The sequence below is a fragment of the Protopterus annectens genome, chromosome 7.part1 (genome assembly GCF_019279795.1).
Source record: "Protopterus annectens isolate FY-2018-M chromosome 7.part1, PAN1.0, whole genome shotgun sequence".
NCBI classification, from domain to species: Eukaryota; Metazoa; Chordata; order Ceratodontiformes; family Protopteridae; genus Protopterus; species Protopterus annectens.
Window position 1 is genome coordinate 127,982,323 of NC_056740.1, and position 25,575 is coordinate 128,007,897.

General features: G+C 43.2%; 1 protein-coding gene across 1 annotated transcript in view; it reads right to left on the bottom strand.

Moving 5' to 3' along the window:
- The window catches only part of PRKAR2A (protein kinase cAMP-dependent type II regulatory subunit alpha), a 1,557,926-nt gene that overhangs the window by 783,074 nt on the left and 749,277 nt on the right, over positions 1-25,575 (bottom strand). The window contains exon 7 of the mRNA XM_044078589.1: positions 14,763-14,864. Within this exon, the coding sequence (XP_043934524.1) occupies positions 14,763-14,864 (102 nt within the window). The remainder of the gene's footprint in view (positions 1-14,762; positions 14,865-25,575) is intronic.

The following is a 25,575-nucleotide window of genomic DNA, read 5'->3' on the forward strand; positions in this document are numbered from 1 at the left end:
CTGAATACACCCTCAGAAGCCGGTACCTGCTCAACGGCTCCGGACCCATCCGAGGGAGATACATCAGTCAGTCCAATACCTTGAGTATCTTGCGGCATGCCGGATTCCACATGGGTGTCAGTAGAGGCCTGCGACTCGAAAGTAGCGGGTATCAGGGGCTGAGAAAGTGCCTCACTGAGTACAGGCAAACCGGCGATTGGCTTAAGAGAAGCTTCGTTGTAGATTTTGGATCTCGACTGCCTTTCTCTGTCCTTTTCTTTGCATTATGTACTCTGGTAGTCGGATTGCTATCCGACGACATTTCTAGGTAGTTAAATCTGTTTCCAAAATACTTAGATGCAAAAATATACCGACGCTTAATAGTGCGTTGGTTAAATCTAGCACAAAACCGACAGCCAGGCACGTTGTGATCAGGGCCTAGGCAAGGAATACAGTATAAATGGCAATCCTTATGAGGTATTTGCTTCCCACAAATAATACAATTATTAACATTTTCTGATATCGGTAAAAGGCAAGAAAAAAAGTTTCCCCAACGGGGTAATTAGCTTTAGTGAAGACTTCGGTTCTGAAACTCAAACTCGAATATTTCAGTAGTCGGCCGATCGGCACTTGTGAAATGCTACTGCTTCGAGCACCGCGTGGCAAGAAAGACTAACGAAAATGGTATCGGCTGCATGTTTTATACCCCTGACGACCTGACGTCATGGAAGAGAAGACAGCAACCGACGCAGGACCCAAGACTTTGGAATTCAGGCCGACTGAGGGCAACCTGCCAGCAGATTACCCAAATGTAATGACTGCAACAGTGAAACATGAAGAACATCAGCTAGCATTTCTTTTTGGTTGATGTGCAGATGAATTTGACTTGGGCTCCAGTGGTCCTGAATGCACTTGTCGTCCAGGTGTGTCCCCCAGACATAGTCTGATGCTTCTGTGGTTAGGGTCTGGGCAGTCAGGGGTTGAGTAAATGGAAAGTCCCTTGTTGTGGTTGCATTCTGCTGCCCACCAAAGAAACTCTGTCCTTAGACAAGGTATGATAGGTATGACGGTTTCCAGGTCCTGAGAATGTTGGCACCAAAGACTTTTTAGGTACCATTGAAGTTTCCTCATATGCAGTCTGGCATATGGAATTAGTAGAATGCAAGAGGCCATGAACCCTAGGGCCTGCAGGATTTTCCTTGAGGATAGCTGGGTTCTGCTGGCCATCTGAGTGAAGTAGCCTGTCAGATGGGCTTGTTTTTCTGGAGTAAAGAATGCCATCTGGGATGCTGTGTCCAAGCTTGCTCCCAGGAATACAACCTTTTGACTGGGGCCTAGTTTTGATTTCTTTTCGTTGATAGTGTACCCCAAGGAGGTTAGAAGGTTCTTTACAAATGTCAGGTGGTGCAACAGCTTTTCCTGTCTGCCTGAATCAGGCAATCGTCCAGGTACGGGTAAATTTGAATCTTTCACCATCTACAATAGGCAATGGCTGGAGCCAGGCATTTTGTGAATACTCTGAGAGCAGTGGATAAGTCAAAGGGAAGTGCAGAGAACTGATTATGCACAGATCCTGCCCTAAAAAGTACAGTTTTGTACCTACCATAAATGTAGATGTTCGAAGATCCACATTGCTGCAGTCCTTACACTTGGGTAGTCCGCTATCCACGGTCGGCCCGAATATCAAAGTATAAGGCTGATGTCGGTCAGGGCGCATTTAACTGACGTCAGGACGTCAGGGTACAAATGCGCATGACCGGCATCATATCCTCAGTCTTTTCTTGCCCCAGATGTCAGAAGACCTTAAAAAGAAAGGTCAAAACCAAAAGACAGCAAACAAATAACCAACCACCCATGCACTAACTATATGTACAATATATACAATACACACAATATGTACAACCCAACCCACACAACCACCTCCAAGAACAGAGGGGAAGGAGGGAGGGTAAATTGGACTGCAGCAATGTGGATCTTCGAACATCTACATTTATGGTAGGTACAAAACTGTACTATGTTCTTCATCTCACATTGCTGCAGTCCTTACACTTGGGTAGAATCCCAAAGCAGAGATAAGGGAGGATGGCTAACTATAAGGAAGCAGGAGCTGCCAAAATGCCCTGCAAAACCGCAGTGGCAAAACCAGCCCTGGACTTAGAGTAAAGTGGCAGGTGATAATGCCTAGAGAAGGTATGCACAGAACTCCAAGTAGCTGCTTCCAAAATATCCTTGGTTGCCACTCCCCTCAAAAAAGCTGTGGAAGTGGCAGTAGCCCTAGTGGAATGAGGCCTAATCCCAGCTGGAACCTCCTTGCCATGATGGGAGTAACAGAAAGCAATGCAAAACCCAATCCACTTAGAAATAGTTTGTTTTGACACAGGCTTGCCCTGAGAACTCAAAGCAAAAGAAACAAACAACTGCTGAGACTGCCTGAACCCTTTAGTTCTGTCCAAATAATAGCAACTGCCTGTGTACATCCAAAGTGTGCAAAATCTTTTCCCCCTTATTTTGGGGATTCGCATAAAAAGTAGGCAAATGAATAGTCTGGTTTAAAGCCACACTAGAAACCACCTTAGGCATAAAGGAAGGATTAGTACGTAATGATACCCTATCCTTATGGAAAATCAAGAAAGGCTCAACCGCCATAAGGGCCTGCAATTCAGAAACCCTTCTTGCAGAGGTAATGGCCAATAAAAAAGCAGTCTTCCATGATAAATATTTCAACTCAGCAGTAGCTGCAGGCTCAAAAGGTTGTAGAGTGAGTTACTCCAACACAAAATTGAGATCCCAAGCAGGAGTAGGAGCTCTTCGTGGGGGTCTTATATTCATTGCCCCTCTAAGAAATTGCTTGAACAAAGGATGAGAAAACAATGGCGGGTCGCAATCATAGTGAGCTGAAATTGCTGCAGCATGAACATTAATAGAAGAGAAGGACAAACCTTTGTCCAGTAACTCAGCAAGATATTGAAGAGCCACACTTAAATTAGGCTCAGAAACATCAAAATCCTTTGCTGCACTCCAAAATAAAAATCTCTTCCATTTATCTGCGTACACTTTCCTTGTACTAGGCCTTCTAGCTTCCAAAATCACATTCAAAACTCGCTGTGGAAGTTGAGACCCTCTGTGGTTCAAAACAGAATATGCCAGGCTGTTAGGTGAAGAGAGTGAAGTTTGACATTGAGCAAATGGCTGTCCTCCTGTGACAACAGGTGTGGAATCGAAGGCAAAGGCCACGGAGGCTTCCGTACTAGACTTCTCAGTAATGGGTACCAGTGCTGTCGAGGCCAATCTGGAGCTATTAAAATCATCCTTGGCTTGTCCTGTCTGACCTTCAGAAGTACCTTTGGGAGGAGAGGCAGAGGTGGAAAGGCATACACATGAAGATTGCTCCAATTGAAAGAAAGAGCATCCACTTTCCAAGCTGTGGGATGAAACCTTTTTGTGCAGAACTTTGGCAGCTGATGGTTTAGTGGAGAAGCGAACAGATCTATGTCTGGAGTTCCCCATGACACTGTCAATTTCTGAAATACATGAGGATCCAATTTCCACTCGTGGGGATCCATAATTCGTCTGCTCAACACATCTGCTAAGGAGTTCTGTGCTCCTGGCAGAAACCTTGCCTGAAGATTGAGCTGTAAACTGAGAGCAGTCTCCCACAAAATCATTGTTTGCCTGCATAGAGTATAAGAATGCGTTCCCCCTTGCTTGTTGATGTACCACATGACAGTTGTGTTGTCTGTTAGAATCAACACCTGTCCTGGAAGAAGGAATTCCTTGAAAGCTATTAATGCAAACTGGACTGCTAACATCTCCTTCATGTTGACATGTAGATGTTGTAGTCTGACAGGCCACTTGTTTTGTATCCATTTTCCATTCAGATGAGCTCCCCAAGCTTTGTCTGAGGCATCTGTCATTAAAATCTGACTTGCCTCTGGCCGGGTCACAGAGAGTCCCTTGTTTAGGTGACATTCCTGAGCCCACCACAAAAATTCCTTCTGAATGCAAGGTATTATTTGAATGACAGTGTCCAGATCCTGGCAGTGCTGTGTCCATACATTTTGAGATACCATTGTAGCTTCCTCATATGCAGTTTGGCATTGGGAAGCACCAGAATACAAGATGCCATGAACCCTAAGGCTTGAAGGACTGTCCTTGCAGTCAGCCCGGACTGATGAGATAGTTGATGGAAGTAAAGGGATAGACTCTTTTGTTTGTCCGGGGTTAAAAAGGCCATCTGGGCTGCTGTATTCAGTCTCACACCCAGAAAGCACATGTCTTGAGAGGGTACTAGACTGGACTTTATTTCGTTCACAGAATACCCTAGGCATCTTAGCACTGCTATCACATATTCCAAATGATGAAGAAGCTCTTCCCTTCCTTGAGCCAGAATTAGGCAGTCGTCCAAATAAGGATAGATCTGTATTCCTTTTAGTCTGAAGAAAGCTATCACTGGAGCCAGAACTTTCGTGAACACTCTCGGCAGTAGATAAGCCAAAGGGCAATGCAGAGAACTGATAGTGAGAAGTCCCAGCTCGAAAACGCAGATACTTTCTGCAACTGAGTCTGATAGGAACATGAAGGTAAGCCTCCTTGAGATCCAAAGTTACCATCCAATGATCTTTGCCCAACAGAGGTAAAAGCTGCTGCAACGTCAACATTTTGAACTTGGGAATGTCCAGATAAGTGTTGAGGATAGATAAATCCAAAATTGGTCTCCACGTGTTCCCCTTCTTTGGTACCAGGAACAGGCGAGAATAAAATCCTAGGCCCACTTCTGGTAGAGGGACCGGCTGTATGGCCCCTAGTTGGAGCAACAGAGAAACCTGTTTGTGAGCCTCTAGTCTTTGTTGAGGAGGAACGTCCGGCATGCCTTTGAAAGGAGGCAAGGTATGGAAATAAAACCTGTAGCCGTGGTGTATGATATCCAATACCCATCTGTCCTGGGTAATTAAACTCCAATTTTCTTTGAAGAGTGCCAACCTTCCTCCCAAAGGTGCTGCCAGGCAGCAGGCTCTGGCAGCTGAAAAGGTAGGTCATTGGGTCTGTTTACGAAAGGACTGACCCCTGCCCTCACCTGAAGCCTGTGCAGGAGAACTCCCTGTTCTAGGCCTGAAAGAGCCCTGAGCTCTGCCCTTACCACGTCTAGATCTACCCCTAGACTGGGAATCATAAGAAGGATACGTCCACCCCTTAGTAGGCCAATTTCTACTAAACTTTGGAGGCTGGACTTGCAAAAAATCTTTAACAGTCTGCATAGACTTAGCCTTGTCTTCCATTTTCTTTAAGACTGTCTCAACAGGAGGCCCAAACAACACGTCAGAATGAAAAGGAGCATCTAAAATCCTTGTTTTAACATGTTCAGACAAATTCTGATCCCTCAGCCAGGCGTGCCTGCGAAGAACAGTCCCAGTGGCAGCCACCCTAGATGAGGCCTGTACAGCATCAAAACCACATTGCAAAGAATGCTTACCCACCTGTTCAGAAACATGGACTAAATCTTGCAACTCTTTACAATCAATACCAACTGCCAGAGCATCAACTTTAGACTGCAATTGTGAAAGGAGATAGTTTTGGTATTTCAGCATGTGAAACTGGCAATTCAGAGCCCTTATAGCAAGAGTGGAAGAAGTATAAACTTTCTTTCCCCATCTATCCAAGGCCCTAGCCTCCTTATCTGTAGGAACCGGATTCTTAACAACAGAAGCCTTAACACCTTTAGGCCCCTGACTAACAGTTTCTGGGTCTGCCCTAGGACTCTTAAAAAGATACTTGTGAACGTCAGGCACCCTGTAATACCTATCCGGTTTAACAGGAGCAGGAGGCAAAGAATCAGGATTAAGAGAAGCCTCTGTAAAAACATCTTCCACTACATCCAAAACAGGAGGTATAGCCAAAGGCGTATGCTGGGGTAAAAACAGAAATTCCCTAAGCCTTTTCCTGGAATCAGAGAAGTCCTGACCTTCCCACTTAAAATGCTCCCTCATGGAATGAAGAGTTTCTGAACAAGAAAAATCCTCAGGAGGAGTAGCAGAAGGAGTAGAATCATCCACATCAGAATCAGAATAAGGAGAGTACTCCTGCAAGTCTTCAGCCGAAGACTCTGAAACATCTGAAGCCTGCTCTAAACCCCCCAGCTCAGGCTCCACCCTAGGTCTCTTAGCAGGAGGGGGCATAGAACCCCTAATCAAAGTAATCAAATCTTCTGCCATTTTAAGCATATGCTTTTTGGGCATAGTACCGGAAGAGCTGGGGGTAACACCAACTGAAGCTAAACCTGGCCTGCCCCTGGGAGAAGCCTTAGTAACAGAAGGAGAGGGCCTAGCCACCTTAGGAAGGGAGGGGAGTATAGTAACCTGAGAAGCCCCCTCAGCCTGACTTGCCTCCTGAGAGGCCACATCTTGCAACAATAAAGACTCACTCTGGGAACACAGGCTCCACCGACACCTCTAAAGAACCGGCGTCCGTTACAGACGGTTCTTCTAGCCTAGGCTTAACCGTCTTGTCCTTGCGCTTCTTCGAGGAAGCGGGCGTCGGAGCATCCGACGGCATTTTATAATTGCACCGCTTCCCAAAGACTAACCTAGCACAATCCAACCTTCTCTTTATAGTGTGTTTGTTAAATCTAGCACAAGAGCGACAGCCAACAACGTCGTGCTCAGGCCCTAAGCAAGGAATACACAAAGTATGATAATCTCTATGCGGTATCTGTTTCCCACAAGAAACGCAATTATTAACTTTTTCTGACATCCGGTAAATGACTGAGGCAAGAAAAAACAAAAATATTCCCCAACGGGGTACTTAGCCAACTTTGAACTCGGTCTGAAACTTCTAAATCGAAAAATTTCAGAACGCCAACCGGCACTTGCAATGCTGCTTCTGCATCGGACCATGCGGCAAAAAAGACTGAGGATATGATGCCGGTCATGCGCATTTGTACCCTGACGTCCTGACGTCAGTTAAATGCGCCCTGACCGACGTCAGCCTTATACTTTGATATTCGGGCCGACCGTGGATAGCGGACTACCCAAGTGTAAGGACTGCAGCAATGTGAGATGAAGAACATCGTAGGCATTTCCCGCATGAGTCCCTGATGGGAATGTGCAGATAGGTTCTTTTAGGGTGGCTAACCAGGCATCTTTGGACAGCATAGGAAGAAGCTGCTGAAGGGTGAGCATTTTGAATTTTGGTACAACCAGGAAGGAGTTTAGAATGGAAAGATCTAGGATTGGGCGCTGTGTCCTCTTTTCTGGGTACCAAGAAAAGTCTAGAATAAAACCCTTGACCTATCTGTTCTGCAAGAACAGGCTGAATTACCCTTATGGAGAGCAGAGATTGAACTTGGTTTTGTGCCTCTGCCCATTGATTTGGAAGAAGGTCTGGGAACCCTTTTGGGGTTGGCAGTGAGTGGAAGTAAAATTTGTACCCCTGGGATACAATGTTGAGGACGCATTGGTCTTTGGTGATGGATGTCCAGTTTTTTGCATGATGGGCAAGTTTTCCTCCTAGGGGGCACAAGCAGTTGGGCAGAGGTGAGGAGTGGAGTTGAGAAGTCATTGTGAATTCTTTCCGAAAGGGGGTGGCGTAGCACTCCCTGTTTTATAAGTGGAGGTACTCCATTGCTTAGATCTCTGCATACCCTGAGACTGTAATCTGGGGGGGGGGTCTGTTTCTCCTGGGTCTCATTTGAGATGGCCTTGAGGGGGTTGGAAAGGACCAATGTTTCGAGGGACAATGCTTACTGAATCTAGGAGGCTGCACTTGCAAAAAATCTTTGACTGTCTGCGTATATTTAGCTTTTTCTTCCATCTTTTTTAGAACCTCTTCTGCTTTGGTGCCAAACAGATTGCCCTTGTTCAAAGGAGCGTCTAGTAATTTTAATTTGACATGGTCAGGCAAGGTCTGCACCTTAAGCCAAGCATGCCTTCTCAGTACAGAACCAGTGACTGCTGCCCTGCAAGATGCTCCTAGGGCATCAAAGCCACATTGCAAAGTATGCTTGCTGACTTGGCTTGCAGAATGCAGAAGCTCTTGTAATTCTTTATCTACCTTTACAGACTGTACAGAAAATAATGTTTGCTTAATTAGGTCCATAATATGTTGCTGGTATTTCAGCATGTGAAACTGGCAATTCAATGCCCTAACGGCGAGAGTTGTAGAGGTGTATACTTTTTTACCCCGTCTGTCTAAAGCTCAGGAATCCCTGTCCGAAGGGGTGGGATTTTTAGCTGTAGTTGCTTTTATACCTTTAGGCCCCTGGGAAATTACCTCTGGGTCAGCAGCAGGATTTTTGAAAAGAAATTTGTGAGAGTCAGGGACTCTGTAGTATCTGTCTGGTTTCCTTGGAGCAGGGGGGAAAATATCAGGAGTTAGACTGGATTCAATAAAGACATCACCCACAACATCCTGAACTGGAGGGATTGCTAAAGGTCTATGTTGTGGCATATCTAAAAATTCTCCAAGTCTCTTTTTGGACTGAGGATAGTCTTGGCATTCCCAGTGGAAATGCTCTCTTAAAAGTATGTAGGGTTTCACCAAAAGAAAAATCCTCTGGAGGGGAAGCAGAGGGAATGGATTCCTCTGCATCTGAAACCTCATAAGCAGATAAAGGCATGTCTTGATATTCTGAAACCTCAGAGTCATCGGACTCTTGGACTGTTAAAGCTGCTGGGGACAGATCTCTTTTTGTCTTAGCAGGGGAAGGCTGGCTTCCCCCTAATCAGCATAATCAGGTCTTCTGCCATTTTAAGCATTTGATGCGGTGGCAAGGAAGCAGGTGCTTGAGTTTGGGTCGTCGGTTTTTTAGGCATAGCCCATACTCTTGGCCTCAGAAACTCGGTAGTTTTAGACAAAACTGAAGAAGCAAAAGAAGTCATCTGTTTGTGTCGAATATCGGTAGTGCGAAGAACTTCCTTGGAAGCCGGTGCCTGCACAGCGGCTCCGGACCCATCCAAGGTAGAGACATCCGCAGGTTCCATGGTCAAAGAAAAGTCTCACAGCATAACGGACTCCGAACGAGTCTCGGTAGCAGCCTGCGAATCCATCGAAGCGGGCATCAGGGGCTGCAAAATCGCCTCACTGAGTACCGGTGAACTGGCGACTAGCTTAACAGAAGCATCATCTGCAGTTTTGGACCTGTGCGGTCTGTCTTTATCCTTACGTTTTTTCAGAAGATTGGTAGTCGGATGGCTTACTGAAGCCGTTTCAGAATACGGAGATAGAGAGCGAAAGTATTTAGCAGCAATAAGGGCCTGACGACGAATAGTTTGGGCGTTGAACAAAGCATAAAACCGTCAGCGAGGTACGTCGTGGTCTGGGCCTAAACAGGTGACGCAGTAAGAATGGAAATCTTGGTGCGGTATTTGCTTTCCACAGGCGAGACAATTAACTTTTTCTGACATCGGTTAGAGCAAGAAAAAAGGATCCCCAACAGGGACACTTAACTTTAGAAGACTTCAGGATGATTCAATTCAGAAATGAAAACTCAGGTAGCAGCCGACTGGCAGTTGTGCAAACTGCTTCTGCTTCGCACTCCTCGGCAAGAAAGACTGATGTAATGGCGTCGGCTGCCTGTTTTTATACCCCTGACGACTTGACATCAGTCCTGGAGCAACAGCAACTGACGCAGAAATACTAAGTCTCTGGTATTCGGGCTGACTGAGGGCTACCTGCAGGCAGATAACCCAAGTGTGATGACTGCAACAGTGAAACACAAAGAACATCCACAGATTTAATAGTCTTCATAGTTTCACAACTTGTCAGAACATATGCACCAGACTATTCAAAATTCTGAAATATCAAAGTTGCAGAAGAGTACACCTAATTTCCATACCTATAAATTTTCCCACTTTTAGCTAACTGAAATCCTCCTCTTTCTAATAAGGGCTTATCAGCTGTGGAATCCACTACAGCTATAGCTATTGGGTCAGCTTTGGGAAAGTGTACAAAAATTAGAACGACTGAGGGACATAAAAGATGGAGGAACCTTATACATCCTAGCTGCCTTTTTAAGGACAGCTGGTTGACTATCAGAGAAATTGCTAACAGTAAGACACACATCCTCTAATGCAGACAGGACAGTAGGAATGCATACAGGTTCTAGAAAATCCTTCTGTAACAACAGAAAGTATTTTTTGAGGGACTGAGAAATTTCAGTGTTCTCCCACTGAAAACAACTGGGAAATTCTACCAACAGTCTCAGAGAAAGAACCCCCAGGGGGAGAATCAGAAACTGAGCTCTCCTTGAAGTCTGAATCAGAAATCTGAGGAAAAATCCTTGAATCCATTCCTGCATCACCCTGTTCTGATTCAGAATCAGAAATCTCTACAGGAAAAGATGAATCCCTCGTTCTTTTACCAAAAACTACTTAAGAAGGATCAGTAGCCAGAATTAAACCCTTAACCTATCCCAGTAAACTACTCTTATCCAAAGAAATTTGATGAGGGGTAGACAAATACTTGGTTTTCTGTTCCTCTGTTCCTTTCTGATGGAAAAAAATGGGGCCAACCATGTTACTAATGGCAGGAGCTGCTTCTCCAGGCATGGGTATAGTAACAAATGGCCAAAGCAGAGTCACCCATCTATGGCTGAGGCAAATTGCAAGCTTGCTGTGCTGGCAAAGGCTGTTTGCTTAACTTTTACTTTTTAGGCTGGAAGGAGGATTAACCATGTGACTGTTTGTTCCATGGTCAAGCCAAAAATTATGCCTCTTTCTTGAGGAAGACAAGCAGCAAATGCTATTAAAAGCAGTAGTCAGGAAAAAAAAAAGTAAAACAAAAACACTTCTTCCATTTTATGGCAGTCATAATGTTTTAAACACAATTTCTCCATCTACAGACAATGTTTTCAATTAGTTTACTTTACTTTTAAACTTACAGAAACAAGTGCTCCGTTTAAAAGAATGTTACAGTCTTAAGACAGTTCATTAAATAATGTTCCTTGCTTTAAAATAACTTTCCTAAACAAGAAAGTAATTAAACATTGACAAATTCAAAAAAATGGAAGCTTTTTCCCCAAAGGGAACTTGTAAGTATGAGGGGTTGGCATAATGGTTCAGGTGTTTTCTTATAGACACATGGTGCAGGACTGGATTCTCAAATGTGTTAATTGGCTAGGCTTAAAGTGGCTCACAATGTGAGTTGGTCTAATACTAAGCTATGAACCTAAACAATTTTTCTGCCCAGCAAAAAAGCACAAGCTGACTGTTGATCCTCAAAAGTTTCAGAGGAGCGCAGAATTCGGCGGCAGTAAATCTCAGAAGGGCTTCGCACCCAAACTTGTCTTTTAGTCAGTTCAGCATGGGCTGCTTGACAGTCTGGGTATGTGGAAGGTACCCTGAAACTTTGAATGGTGGCCAGCTGTTATGTCCTTGGCAAGACATAACCTGCATATAGCTAAGGCTACTACAGCAGTGATCAATATGAAGCACATCTGTCAGTGACACACATTCTGAGAGATCCATTATGTCTCTTTTTAGATAGTCCAGTGAGGTACATTTCAGGTTATTTACAGCAAATACAAAATAACACGCTGGACTTGTAGAAACGCTATTTTAATAAAACAAAGCTTTCGGGAACACAAAGCACTTCATCAGTGTATATACACTAATGAAGGGATTTGTGTTCCCAAAAGCTTTGTTTTATTAAAATAGTATATCTATAAGTCCAGCATGTTATTTTGTATTTGACTGCTTGCTGTGCTCAGATTTATGGGTCATAGATCTTTTCTGCAGGTTATTTACACCCACATGGACTATAACAGAATTATATTGGTACCTGGGGGCACAGGGACTTGAGTGAGTGCATGATATTGTAGATCCTGGCTTCAAATAGTCCATTAACCATCATCTTTGCCTTGTCTAACCTGGTGAGTGGGGTATCTCTGTGTCACACCAAGAGAGGCCCCAGTAACAAAGAGTTTTAGGTAAAGTATATGCTTGCCTTTTGGGCTTTGCTCCTGGGAGATCATTGGGATGTTTAGTGGTGCTTTTGGTGTGTGTTTTAGTGATTGCTGAGGAGCAGTGATGCCATTAGGAACCTTTGTAGGTCTCTGAGATCTGGACGGTTTCTTTTTAACACCTCAGCATAAAACAGTACACGTGTGGTGAGCGGTACGTGTGAAGGCTGTAGCACAGGTATTCCTGATGGCCTCATTTGCATGTGAAATTTTGCCTTCGAGGAAGTTATGTATTTACATCTTTCACACACATTGTTATTTTCTTTAACAATTAACTGGTTGTCTGACAACATGAGACAACTGCTACATTGCCTTAGGATGCCCCAAATATTCCAAGATGGCCACAGAGACATTAGGAAATGATATATCCATGTTGTCTGGTGCTGTAATAGGGTGGGCTGTTTAAGATTAAATATTGGGCTTTTACAGGGTCTCCTAAGGTAGTTTCTGGAGTTACAGACAAGATGTTATATATATATAGATGTGCTAGGGATATGGTAGCGCTTTTCGATACGCAAACTAGTTTCTGGGGTTCAGGGCAAGATGCTGTATTGTGCTAAGATATGTTAGTGCCACTGTATGTGCAAGCTTGCTGCTCTAAGCTTAATTCAGTACAAAGCAATGCTGTTTAACAAGTTTTGGACCAAACTAACTTTACAGAGAAGTTTTACTATCTAGCATTTGCTGCTATACAGGGTACTGTTAATCACCATTGCACAGTGGGTAATTTACAGCAAACAAAAAAAAAAACTTTAAAACCGACTCCTATACCCTCTAGTCAATAAACAACAACACTGAGCTCACCAGAGTGCTTCTCAATTCAGAGAGACCAGGTAAACATCTTCTGCCACAAGGTGGATAATCTGGAATTTCTTAATGTAAAAGCACAGCAAAAGTACCTCTCGATTGCAGATTAAACATAAAACTACCAAACAAACAAGTCCTTGGCTAATTCACCGTTCTGTAAGGGAATGTGGAAGTAAAAAGAACTAGAAAATCCAACAAACAGAGAAATGATGATTTTTGCCACTAAAGTAAATAAATGTTTTAAATAAATGCTCAAATGCAGTAGCGATCACAGTATAAAGCATGTGCGCGTGTAGTAAATCAGGAAAATAGTCACCAGTGGTGTACTTCAGGGCCTTGTTTTGGGGACTACATCCATCTGGCATCTACTTCTCTGATGTCAAATATTACATTTGAGGCCTCTAACTGAGTTCATGGATGATTGCTTGCTTGGAGTAACTGTCAACTCCCCTGAAAACACTCGGATCCTCCAGGGGGACCTAACTCAATAAATGTGTAGTGTCAGGATCATGGTCTAAAGCTATACTCCAAATAATACAGTACCATATAGTTTGGGAAATGGAAACTCATACACAACTACTACATACCACCCTTAAAACAGGCACTGTTGTTACAGAATTAGGCACATTCAAGGATAATGAACACTCCTTTGACCATCATATATTGACTGACATTAGGAAAGTATTTTGCCTCACCAAACTGGACATCTACTACTCATTCTAAAGACAGTATCATTCCCCTCTACTCATCACGACACTACCAGAATACAATGTGAGCTTCGGTATGTACCTGCTCAAAAGTGTGCAAACCTGAAAAACCTCAGTGGTTCCTCATCAAAAAAAATCTGAAGTATGAGCTCCCTGTTACCCAGAGCACACACTGTCTTCTCTATTTACTACAGGTCAACCCATGGCCTTGCCTGTGAAGACATACATAACCCAATCCTGACAGATCTACTGCACATCCACAAGACTGGTAACAACACAGATATAAGTTCAAGGAATCTAAACCTATACTGCAACATAAACAGGACTTGATGATGTGACAGAGATCTTTCCCAAACAATTCTGCACCTTTGGAACAAGCTCATACTTTGCTTTCCATTGAGAGCAGGTTTGAACTATTTTCAAATCTAACTTCACAAATGAATAGGTACCTGTAAATTTACCTGAGGCCTATCCCTCCTACCTTTTAAGGACAGGGAAAGTAACTACTTGGGTGTACCAGTGGGGCTACAGCTAGGCTCAAAACACTCAACTAGTCTATTGCATTGTAGCAACCTATTAACCTACAAACCTAAAGAGGATTGAGTAATCAAGGACAAACTCAGCTCCTCAGTAATCAAGGACAAACTCAGCTCCTCAGAAGACTGGAAATCCACAGACAGCATGGGATTCTCTCCATGTAGTAAGGGGGCAGCTCAAGTGAAATCTAAGGAGCTGAAAAGCAGGACCACCTGACAGCTTAATGGAGGGATTCTAATTGACCTTGTGAGGAGAGGTTGGATTCTCACTAAATTTGTGATGAGATTCATTCTGCAATTCCATGGCTATATGACATGAACCTGGAAGAACTCTAGCAACCAAGCATGTCAAAGAATGATTTTTGCCAGTGGCATCAGGAACAGAAATGTGGGAGCAGCAAAAAAAAAGACACTGCATTACAATGTGTCTTGCTGCAGGTTTTGCTTTAATCTCTGAAGGCAAGAACTACCAAAAACTATTTCTGATTGCTGGAAAGGCTATTCTAGCCTAAGGACTATTTAAGGAAGGTCCTCAATGTTAGACAATTTATTACAATATTAATGGTGACTTTGTAAATGCAGGTTTTATTAGCTTTTAGACTCTCTTTATCATGCAATTGGTATTTTGTCATTGACTGATCTGACTGAAAATTCAGGCACTGCTGGTCATATTAAACTAGTTATACAATGCACACATTTTGATGAGGGTTTCAGCAGCAACAGTTCTCCAAAGATGTGCACAAAGGCAAGAGTTATTTAAGGAAAAAAAATACAACTTACATTTAGTGATTTTAAAAGGGGCACTGATTCAACGAATGTTTCATACATCCTCCTTTTCTTGGCATTGTTTTTTAAAATAATTCTCCTGAATGTTACTCGATCCTGAAATACAACACAACAGTTATTAATACTCACATATTGACTCTACACTTGTCCTAGAAAGTACCACCATGATAATGCATTTGATATCATCTACAAAAGTTCCCTCCCCAATAGGTTATTTGAGGAGTTTACTCTTTCTTCAAACAGCAAAACTCTACATAATCCCATCCTAGAGGATGCATGCCATAACATTATGTAATGGTTACATAAGTGCAGTGCATCCCTTGACCAACAGCAAAACTACAGTTGTGTACACTTACCATAAATGTAGATGTTCGAGTGTATTCACTGTTGCAGTCACCACATTTGGGTAATCTGCTGGCAGGTTGCCCTCAGTCGGCCTGATTAACAAAGTCTTGGGTCCTGTGTCGGTTACTGTCCCATCTTCCATAACGTCAGGTCGTCAGGAGTATAAAACATGCAGCCGACGACATTACATCAGTTTTTCTTGCCCCAGATGTCAGGTGCCCCCCAAATGGGGAGCAATATATATATATATATATATATATATATATATATATATATATATATATATATATATATATATATATGTAAAACTTAAAACACAAAAAATATACCTCCAAACAAAAGCAAATACACCCACAAAGCTTTTAAGCATAGTAAAAGAAAGTAGAGGTATAGTAAAAGAAAAACAGGGGGCTGGAAGGTGGGTAACCAGGACTGCAACAATGAATACACTTTAACATCTATATTTATGGTAAGTGTACACAACTGTACTATGTTCTTCGTGTTTCACTGTTGCAGTCATTACATTTGGGTAGATTCCCAAAGCTAAGGTTGGGAGAATGGATTTATACAGCATTAGGACCAGCTATAAGGCCCTGCAGGACAGCAGTGGCAAAGCCAGCTCTGGATTTAGAGAAGAAAGGAAAGTGGTAAATGCTTGGTGAATGTAGAGGGAAGTTATTGAGACTGTTTACCATAGGGAGGTGCCTTGTTGGTTCCAGATTTGGAGGTGGAGGCACCCCATTGTTTTGTTCTAAAGGTCTCTTGTGACTGAAACCTGGAGCCTTTGGAATGTCTGGGTTTGATTTGAGTGGCTCTCGAAGGAACTGGAAAGGACCAGTTCTTAGTAGGCCAGTGCCTACTAAATCTTGGAGGTTGCACTTGTAAGAAATCTTTCACAGTTTGCATAGATTTAGCTTTATCTTCCATCTTTTTTTAAAACTTCTTCCGCCTTATTACCAAAAAGACGGTCCTGTTGTAAAGGAGCATCCAACAATTTTGCTTTAACATGATCAGGCAGAGTTTGCTCTTTAAGCCAAGTATGCCTTCTTAACACAGACCCAGTTACAGCAGCCCTGCAGGAGGCCTCCAAAGAATCAAAACCACACTGCAAAGTATGCTTTCCAACTTGTTCAGCTGAATGCAATAAATCCTGTAAAATCTTTATTTTCCACACAGTCAGAAATTAACATCATTTTTTGTTTAAGCAGTCCCATAACATGCTGTTGATATTTAAGCATATGAAATTAACAGTTTAAAGCCCTGATTGCCAAGGCTGCATAAGTGTAAACCTTCTTACCCCATCTATCCAGCACCCTGGAATCTCTATCAGAAGGGGTAGAATTTTTAGTAGAGGCCTTAATGCCCTTGGGACCCTGAGCAATGGTTTCAGGATATGCAATAGGATTTTTGAAAAGGAATTTGTGGGAGTCAGGAACCCTACAGTATCTGTCTGGCTTACAAGGAGCCGGAGGCAGTGAATCAGGAGCCATACTAGATTCTGAAAAAACATCATCAACAATGTCAAGAACAGGAGGTATAGCCAAAGGCCTATGCTGAGGAAGAAGAAAAAAATCCCTAAGCCTCTTTTTAGATTCAGAGAAATCCTGACTTTCCCAGTGGAAATGTTCCCTTAAGGTATGCAAAGTTTCCCCAAAAGAAAAATCCTCAGAGGGAGAAGCAGAAGGAATGGAATCTTCTGCATCAGAGTCCTCATAAGTAGGTATAGACAAATCCTGTTCATTAGAAGAGTCAGAAGAAAGAGAATCCTGTTCAGAAGATTCATAATCAATGTCTTGCCTAGGCCTCTTAGAAGGAGCGGGTTGGCTACCCCTGATCGGAGTAATTAAATCTTCAGCCATTTTGATCATTTGTTTTTTAGGCATAGGGGCCTGCACAAGTGACCCAGGCGTCGGTTTTTTAGACATAGATTTAGATTTTGGCCTTAGTTTTGAAGATGGCGTCATTCTAATATACAAATCGGTAGGCCTGAAAACACCCTCAGAAGCCGGTGCCTGCACAGCGGCTCCGGACCCATCTAAGGTAGAGGAATCCGCGAGTTCCATAATAGAAGCATCTTGCGGCATTACTGGACTCCAAATGGGTCTCAGTAGACGCCTGCGAATCAGAAGTAGCGGGTATCAGAGGCTGCGAAATCACCTCACTGAGTACCGGCGAACTAGCGACTGGCTTAGGAGAAGTGTCGTCGTCAGTTTTGGACCTCGACGGTCTGTCTTTTTCTTTGCGTTTTTTTTAGGTATTCCGGTAGTCTGATTGCTAACCGACGACATTTCTGGATAATTAAATCGTGAGCCAAAATATTTAGATGCAAAAATATACCGACGTTTAATAGTGCGTTAATTAAATTTAGTACAAAACCAACAGCAAGGTACGTTGTGGTCAGGGCCTAGGCAAGGAATACAGCACAAATGAAAATCCTTATGAGGTATTTGCTTCCCACAAGTAATGCAATTATTAACTTTTACTGACATCAGTAAGGAGCAAGAAAAAGTTTCCCCAATTGGGTACTTCGCTTTTAGTTGAAGACTTCGGTTCTGAAACTCTAAAACGAAAATTTCAGGAGTCGGCTGATCGGCACTTGCGAACTGCTTCTGCTTCAGGCACCGGGCAGCAAGAAAGACTGTTGTAATGGCATCAGATGCATGTTTTATACCCCCTGACGACCTGACGTCATGGAAGAAGGGACAGCAACTGACGGAAGACCCAAGACTTTGTTAATCAGGCCGACTGAGGGCAACCTGCCAGCAGATTACCCAAATGCAATGACTGCAACAGTGAAACACAAAGAACATCTGCTCCAAAGTCAGAAGTGAATGCCTTCTTAAACTTACCATAACAGTAGATGTTCGAATACATTATTGCAAGTGGCAAAAAGCTGCATGGGGCACATCCTGCTAAGGATCGGAGTGCTTTCCAAGAGCACCATACACCTAAGATAGCATGAGGGTGTGCTGGTATAAAGGTGGACTTCTGGGAGCCTCATCACAGCTTTCCTGCTTTTCACCAAAACAGAGGCTGTAATATGCAAACAGGACCAAGGTCCAAATTTGGAATTTATATGCAAGAAGAAAGAAGGACAACAACAAGGGGAATCCCACCATGGACAAGGCATAGAAAAGGAATGGGATCCAGTAGGAAGCCAGAACCGAATAAAGAGAATGGGGATAGTGGGAGGGTGATACTACTGCAACAGTTACCTACTTGGACATGGATATCGACTGTTATGGTAAGTCTACTTACACAGCAGTACTATGTTCATTATTACTCCATTACTTCATTAACAAAACTATTCTAGGCAATTACCAAAGCCTAGACAGCCAAGGTGGAGGAAGAAGGGACAGAGAACAGGAACCCATGGAAAAAATAACCAGCAAATCCTGCTTTGGCCAGGAAGAGTTGGTAAATTTTGTAATGTTTAGTGTGAAGAGGTGTACAGAAGACCACAACGGTGCCAATAGAAGAGTTCTAAAGTCCACCATTTTCCAAAATGCCCTAGAAGTAGCCAAAACTCTGAGTTTTGACCTTCTGAGTGAGGGTCTTTCCAAGGTGAGAATAACAAACATGGAAGGAATGGGATATCCATTAAGAAATTGTCTGTTTTGACATTGGTTGTCATTTTTATTCTTTCTAACATGAAATGAACTGTTCAGAAGCTCTGAAATCCTTTGCCATGTCAATGTGGTATCTGAGTCACCCCTGGACATGCAAAGCATGTAGGATTCTCTCTCCTGTTTTTTGGGTCAGGAAAGAATACAGGGAGCTCACCATCATAGTTTGAGACTCAAATACTGCTCTGACTTTGGCTATGCAAGTAAAACAGTTTTCCAGTTCAATAACTTATAAGCCCTATATGGTGTTTCTGAGTTTTTCTAAGACAGAGCTGAGATCCCAAGGAGAAGCAGCCTGTTGTTTAGGTGGAGAGATATGCAAAGCCCTTTTCAAAAATCATTTTATCTGGAACAAGGAAGAAGGGGAAGGCTAAAGGCAGACAAGCATGAATCTCTGAAAGAAGTCTTTTAGTTGAAGGAGAATAAGAAAGGCCTGATTTGAGCAATTCCCAAAAATACTACAGAACCAGAGGGGCCTCCATAGTGGAATTGATCCAATTTCCTTTTGTGGGACCCAGTTAGAAAATTGTTCCATTTGGCTAAATAGGATTTTCTAGATGCAGGTTTTCTAGCCGCCTTTAACTCCTTCTGCAAGTCCTCAGAGAAAAGGTACCCAAGTGGGATGAAAATGCTATTTATCATCCAAGCAATTATGGCACAAGTTCTGCAAATGAGGTTGGATCAGTGACTCCTTCTCAAGTAGATCCAATGTTGCTTGGGGCAAAAGGGAGCTACTAGTGTAATTGTTGGAGAGTCCTTTGGAATCTCTAAAAGGACTCTAGTTATCAGAGGAACAACATACAAGAACATTCCCATCTATGCTATCAGAAAACACTTTGACATCTTGTTTTGTAGGGCTTTTTGCAAGGTGTCCCAGAGCAGACTGTTTAGCTGTCAGATGCGAAAGGATGCAAACCGATCTTTTTGGGTAGTTTCCCACAGGTGGATAATATCCTGGAAGACCTCATGTGTACCATCCATTCATGAGGGCCAGTCATATATATGCTAAATGTGTTCTCCTCTGTCAAAGTGTTAGTAGTCGGGAGAAAGAGTGTGCCGAGTTGTAATATCCCAGTCTATCATGGCAAGTCCGTATAGGGAAGGAACAGGTCCCTCCCTTGTTTACACACCCTATTACAGTGGTGTTGTCTCGGACATCTAAAAGCAGTACTGTAGTTCACAGATAATTCAAGGTCCTCAATGCATTTATCAAGGCCATCATTTTTTTTTTTTGTGCATTTTTTAAGTGACTGTCCCAAACCCCTTGTACAATGGAAATCAAGATCTAAATCAACTGTGATCAAAGTACTGAATATTGTAAAGGAGATAAAAGAACTATTGGTGGGATCTTTAGAAAAAGAAGAAAGTAAATTATATACAAATAAAATTTACTGAAACAATATATGCAGAATAATATTTGGGAAGAAGAGTGAGGTTAAAGGGACGTCAAGAACAAAGTAATAATGTAGTGAGAGAAATTTCTTATGTGAACAGTGACCTAACTCATTCAATATGCATCTATTGTTGTAAGAAAGCCCTTCTACACTGCACAGCTTATAAGCAAAGGGATTGTGTCTAGATTGAGGGATGTCATTGTCCCCCTTTACTCAGCCCTCATTAGGCCAATCACTGAATACAATGGCCCCTTTGGCATGTATCTGTCCAGATCCCTGTGATAACTGGAATGCCCACAGAGATACATTACTAAAAGAATACAAGGCCTAAACATGTCGTACATGGACTGACTCAAAGCTCCGTTACTATACTCAGTATACTACAGACTGCTAACAGGTGACCTGAAACTGACATACAAAGCATTATCCAACCCACTAATGATGGATTTCAAGGCAAAAAAGGAACTGCATTTGGTGTTAAAAGGGGCCATAAAGAGATTAGAGCAAGGCTGTCCCCAGCAGTGGAAAATGCACAAGTTACCACTGCTAAATTTTGGGACCACTTGTGAGGTATCAAGATGCTCCTGCTTTGACTGTCCGCTAGGATGTTAGATTTTCCCAGGACTTCTGCTACTATCAGAAAACATTCTGAGGATATCATTCATTGCTACTACACTCTCACAGACTTTAGACACAGGGGGTAAGAATGGGATCCTCCTGCTTGTTGAAGCATCAAAGTACAGCAGTGTTGTCGGACTGATGCATTATCACAACTATGGGAAGGCAGTTTTGAAGTACCTGCAACTCTAGCAGAATTCCTCTTATCTCCAAAACACTGATGTACAAGTGTGGGTCTCTGCTTGGGACCAGGTACCTTGGACAGTCTTTCCTTTGTAGTTGCCCACCACCCCATGAGGGAAGCATCTATGTTTACCATGGCTTTGGAGTGGTAAAATACAAAAGGATGGCCTACAGAAACCAGAGAGGAGGATGTCCATCAATAGATGTGCTAGTGAATCACACTGTTCAGGCGTATAAGAAAGGACATGAGATGGGAGTAAATGGACTACTGAGATGACAAGAGTCCACTGAATTCTCATGTAGTATCTTGCCAGAGGAATGAAACAACTGGCCACAGCCATATGACCAAGGCACTGAATGAGAAGAGTCGGTGGCCTTGGATGCAACAAGATTTGATTGGCTTGGGTCTGTAGAGATGACAACTTTAATGAGGGAAGCTTTGCTATTTGTCTGGTAGTGTTCAGATGACACCTGATATTCTAAGCTCTGTACAAGTTCTGATTTGGATTTCTCCAGGATGACCATGATTCCCAAAGACAGGCACAGTTGAAGTAGAGTCTCCCTTGTTTGGATCAATACTGCTCTTGATACTGCAATGAGGAGACAGTTGTCCAGGTATGGAAACACCAAAAAACTCTGCAGCTCCCAGGAAGCTGTGAAAGGACAGTGAGACCAAAGGGCAGTACCCAAAATTGGTAATGACTGGTTAATAGCTTAAAGTTTAAAAAACATGTAGAGCACTTCTACATCTTTATGTGGTAGTAAGAATCCTTGAGGTCTACTGAGCACATCCAATCATCATTCCTCAGTACAGGCAGAATTATACCAAACAGTTACTATCCAATATTTGGTCTACTTGACATAAATTTAGATTGCTTAGGTCTAATATGGGCCCTCAGGTCCACTGTTTTTTTTTTCATACCAAGAAAAAACCCTTGAATAGACCCTAGACCCCAGCTGGTCTGGAATGACCTCTTGGATTACTCAGGTTGACAGGAACTTTTCTATTTCCAGTGTTACTTCCCTCTGCTGGTGGGAGCTGGACATCTGGAAGGGTTTCCATTTCAGGTATGGATTTGTGTAACCTCAGGAAATGACTCTCAACACCCAGACATCTGATGTATTGGCTTCCCAAGTTTGCAAGTGGAGAGTCAAGCATGCCTGACAGCCTCCAGAGCACAGCACATCTTTATCAGATTGATGGAGAAGCATGCTCTCACAGCAGACATCTTACCATCCTGTTCAACCCTTGCTAATGTGTCTTTTACTTTGGACCAAAAAGACTGGTCACATTAAAAACAGCATTTAAGAATGATGCTTTGAAAAAGTCTGAAAAATTACAAAAGCACATCAATGTGTGAGGGTGAGTAGCAATACTGGTGCCTGCCACATGGCCATGCCACACTGGAGATAAGGTGCATGGAAAAGTTGGACACAGACTGCATGGTGGACAGCAGAGTCTAAAGTTCTTACAATACTCTGATGAAGCTTGGTCAGCCATGAACTTGAAGGCTTCAGAAATCAAATTTCTTTGAAGCCTCATTAAATGTGCCAAATAATTTAGCTCATGGAGGTCAAACATGGCTGAAGCACATGTGTGCTTGCCAAGGAGGTCCTGTGCTCAAGCCTCCCTGTTCAGAAGATTGATCAAGGAGATCTCTTCCGAGATCTCTTTTTGTTGTGACTGCAGTAACAATGGTGTGTATCCACTTATAGACCTTTCTCTAAAACTACCTGTCCTTGGAGAGGACCTATACCTTGTCTGGTTTATTAGAAAAAAGGCTCTACCACATCAGGTTCTCTCCAAGATCTCCTGGATACAAAGGCTAAGAGGGCATCCAGAGGTGGAACCACCCAAGAAGTGGACCGATGTGAAAGGCTTCAATGAAGACAGACATTTGGAGAAGGTGTTTGGTGGTTAACCGCCCTTCTCTTATTAATTCCAATAAATCTTTAAAAGAAGTGTCCTCACGTTGGGATTTAGGGACCCTTCTCCTTCACTGAACTCAAGAGTCCTCAGTAAGAGATTCCTCTGGGGAATATAAGTGATTCCTGTTTCAATGACTCTTCTTTAGTACTTCCCGGAAAGAAGAACCTGGTGGGTATAGAAGGAAAGTACAGTTTTGTACCTACCATAAATGTAGATGTTCGAGTGTATACCCTGCTGCAGTCATCACACTTGGGTTATCCTGCCGTCAGGCGGTCCCGCAGTCGGCCCGAATTCCAAAGTCTTGGTCCGGCGTCGGTTGCTGTCACTTCTTCCCTGACGTCAGTGCGCCAGGGGTATATGAGAGGCATCCGACGCCATTTTCTTCAGTTTTTCTTGCCCCAGATGTCAGGTGCCCCCCCCCCCAAAAGGTGGTCAGTAGATAGTACCAATAATAAAAAAAGTGTAGTATAAACAAAAAATCCCTCCAGCTATAAGCAAATACACCACTAAGGTTGTAACAGATTTTAAGGTATGGAAAGGTCTTAGTTAGGTCAGAGGGGATGGAGGGAGGGTAACCTGGACTGCAGCAGGGTATACACTCGAACATCTACATTTATGGTAGGTACAAAACTGTACTATGTTCATCGTGTTACCCTGCTGCAGTCATCACACTTGGGTAGAATCCCAAAGCTAAGGATGGGAGGTGGAGTCAAACAGGGTTAGAGGAGGCTAGAAGGCCCTGCAAAACTGCAGTGGCGAAGCCAGCTCTAGTCTTAGAGTAAAGTGGTAAGTGGTAATGTTTGGTGAAGGTGTGTAATGAACTCCAAGTTGCAGCTTCCAGAATATCCTTGGTTGGCACCCCCCTGAGGAAGGCTGTAGATGTAGCTGCTGCCCTGGTAGAGTGGGGCCTTATGCAGGAACTGGTTTTCCATGGTGGGTGTAGCAGAAACGTATGCAATGTCCTATCCATTTGGAAATGGTCTGTTTTGAGATAGCCTTTCCTTGTGATGCTGTAGCATAGGCTACAAAAAGCTGGTCAGATTTTCTGAAAACCTTAGTTTTATCCAAATAGTAACGTAGCTGCCTGTGAATGTCCAAGGAATGTAGGAGTCTTTCTCCTTTGTTCTGTGGATTTGGAAAGAAGGTGGGTAAATGGACGGTTTGATTTAGAGCCACACTGGATACCACCTTAGGCATAAAGGAGGGGTTAGTTCTTAGAGAAACTCTGTCTTGATGAAAAATGAGGAAATGCTCTATTGTCATTAGTGCCTGAAGCTCTGAAACTCTTCTCGCTGAAGTAAATGCTAGCAGCAGGGCAGTCTTCCATGATATAAACTTTAAGTCAGCTGAGAAAGCTGGGTCAAAAGGAGGTAGCATAAGTTTTTCCAGAACAAAGTTGAGGTCCCAAGTAGGTGTTGGTGCTCTCCTGGGAGGCCTAATGTTTTTGGCCCCTCTGAGAAACTGCCTTAGGAGTGGATGAGAAAATAAGGGAGGATCCGTGTTGTAGTGAGCTGAAATAGCTGAGGCGTGGATTTTAATAGATGAAAAAGAAAGCCCTTTGTGTAACATCTCAGTTAAATATTGCAGAATCTGAGGTATGTCAGGCTGAAGGGTATTTTGGCCTTTAGCTTGGTTCCAGGTGCAAAACCTTTTCCATTTGTCTGAGTAGGCTTTCCTGGTGCTGGGCCTCCTGGCCTCCAGAATAACATCCATAACAGCTTGTGATAGAGGAGCTGGCCGGTTGCTTAGGTGATTTGCCATGCAGCCAAGTTTAAGGTTTTGAGCTGGCTGTGTAGAATCTGATTGCCTTGCTATGTGAGCAGATTGGTAATTTGTGGTAGAATCCATGGTGGGCCCAAGCCATATTCCTTAATAGTGGGTACTTGTGCTGGCGTGGCCAGTCTGGGGCAATGAGTATCATTCTGGGTCTCTCCATCCTGACTTTCAGCAGTACCTTTGTAAGAAGGGGTAATGGAGGAAAGGCATATACTGTCAGCATTTTCCAACTGAATGAGAGTGCGTCCACTTTCCAAGCTTGATGGTGAAAAGTCCTTGTGCAAAATTTTGTTAGTTGATAGTTTTGGGGGCTGGCAAACAGGTCCATGTCTGGGAGCCCCCATTTTTGAGTTATCATTGCAAATACTTGTGGATCCAGTTTCCACTCGTGGGGATCCATGATATTTCTGCTCAAGTCGTCGGCCAATGTGTTCTTTTTTTTTGAGCTTGTACTTGAACTTGGTAAGCCAGTGCTGTGTTCCACAAGGTCATTGCTTGCCTGCACAGAGGGTAGGAGTGTGTACCCCCTTGCCTGTTTATGTACCACATTACTGTGGTGTTGTCCATCCTTATGATAAGCTGTCCTGGATGTAAGAGGTCCTTGAAGGCTGTCAGAGCATTTTGTACAGCCAGCATTTCTTTTTGATTGATGTGCAGATTCCTTTGATCTGCAGTCCATATTCCTTGAATGCACCGTCCTGCCATGTGTGCCCCCCAGGCATAGTCCGATGCATCTGTTGTCATAGTTTGCCTGGCTGGGGGTAAGGTGAAAGGCTGACCCTTGTTGAGGTGACATGCCTGTGACCACCATAGAAACTCCTGTTGAAGGCAGGGAATGAGAGGTATCATTGTTTCCAAGCTGTGGCTGTGTTGAGTCCATACGCTTTTTAGGTACCATTGTAATTTCCTCATATGCAGTTTTGCAATTGGTATTA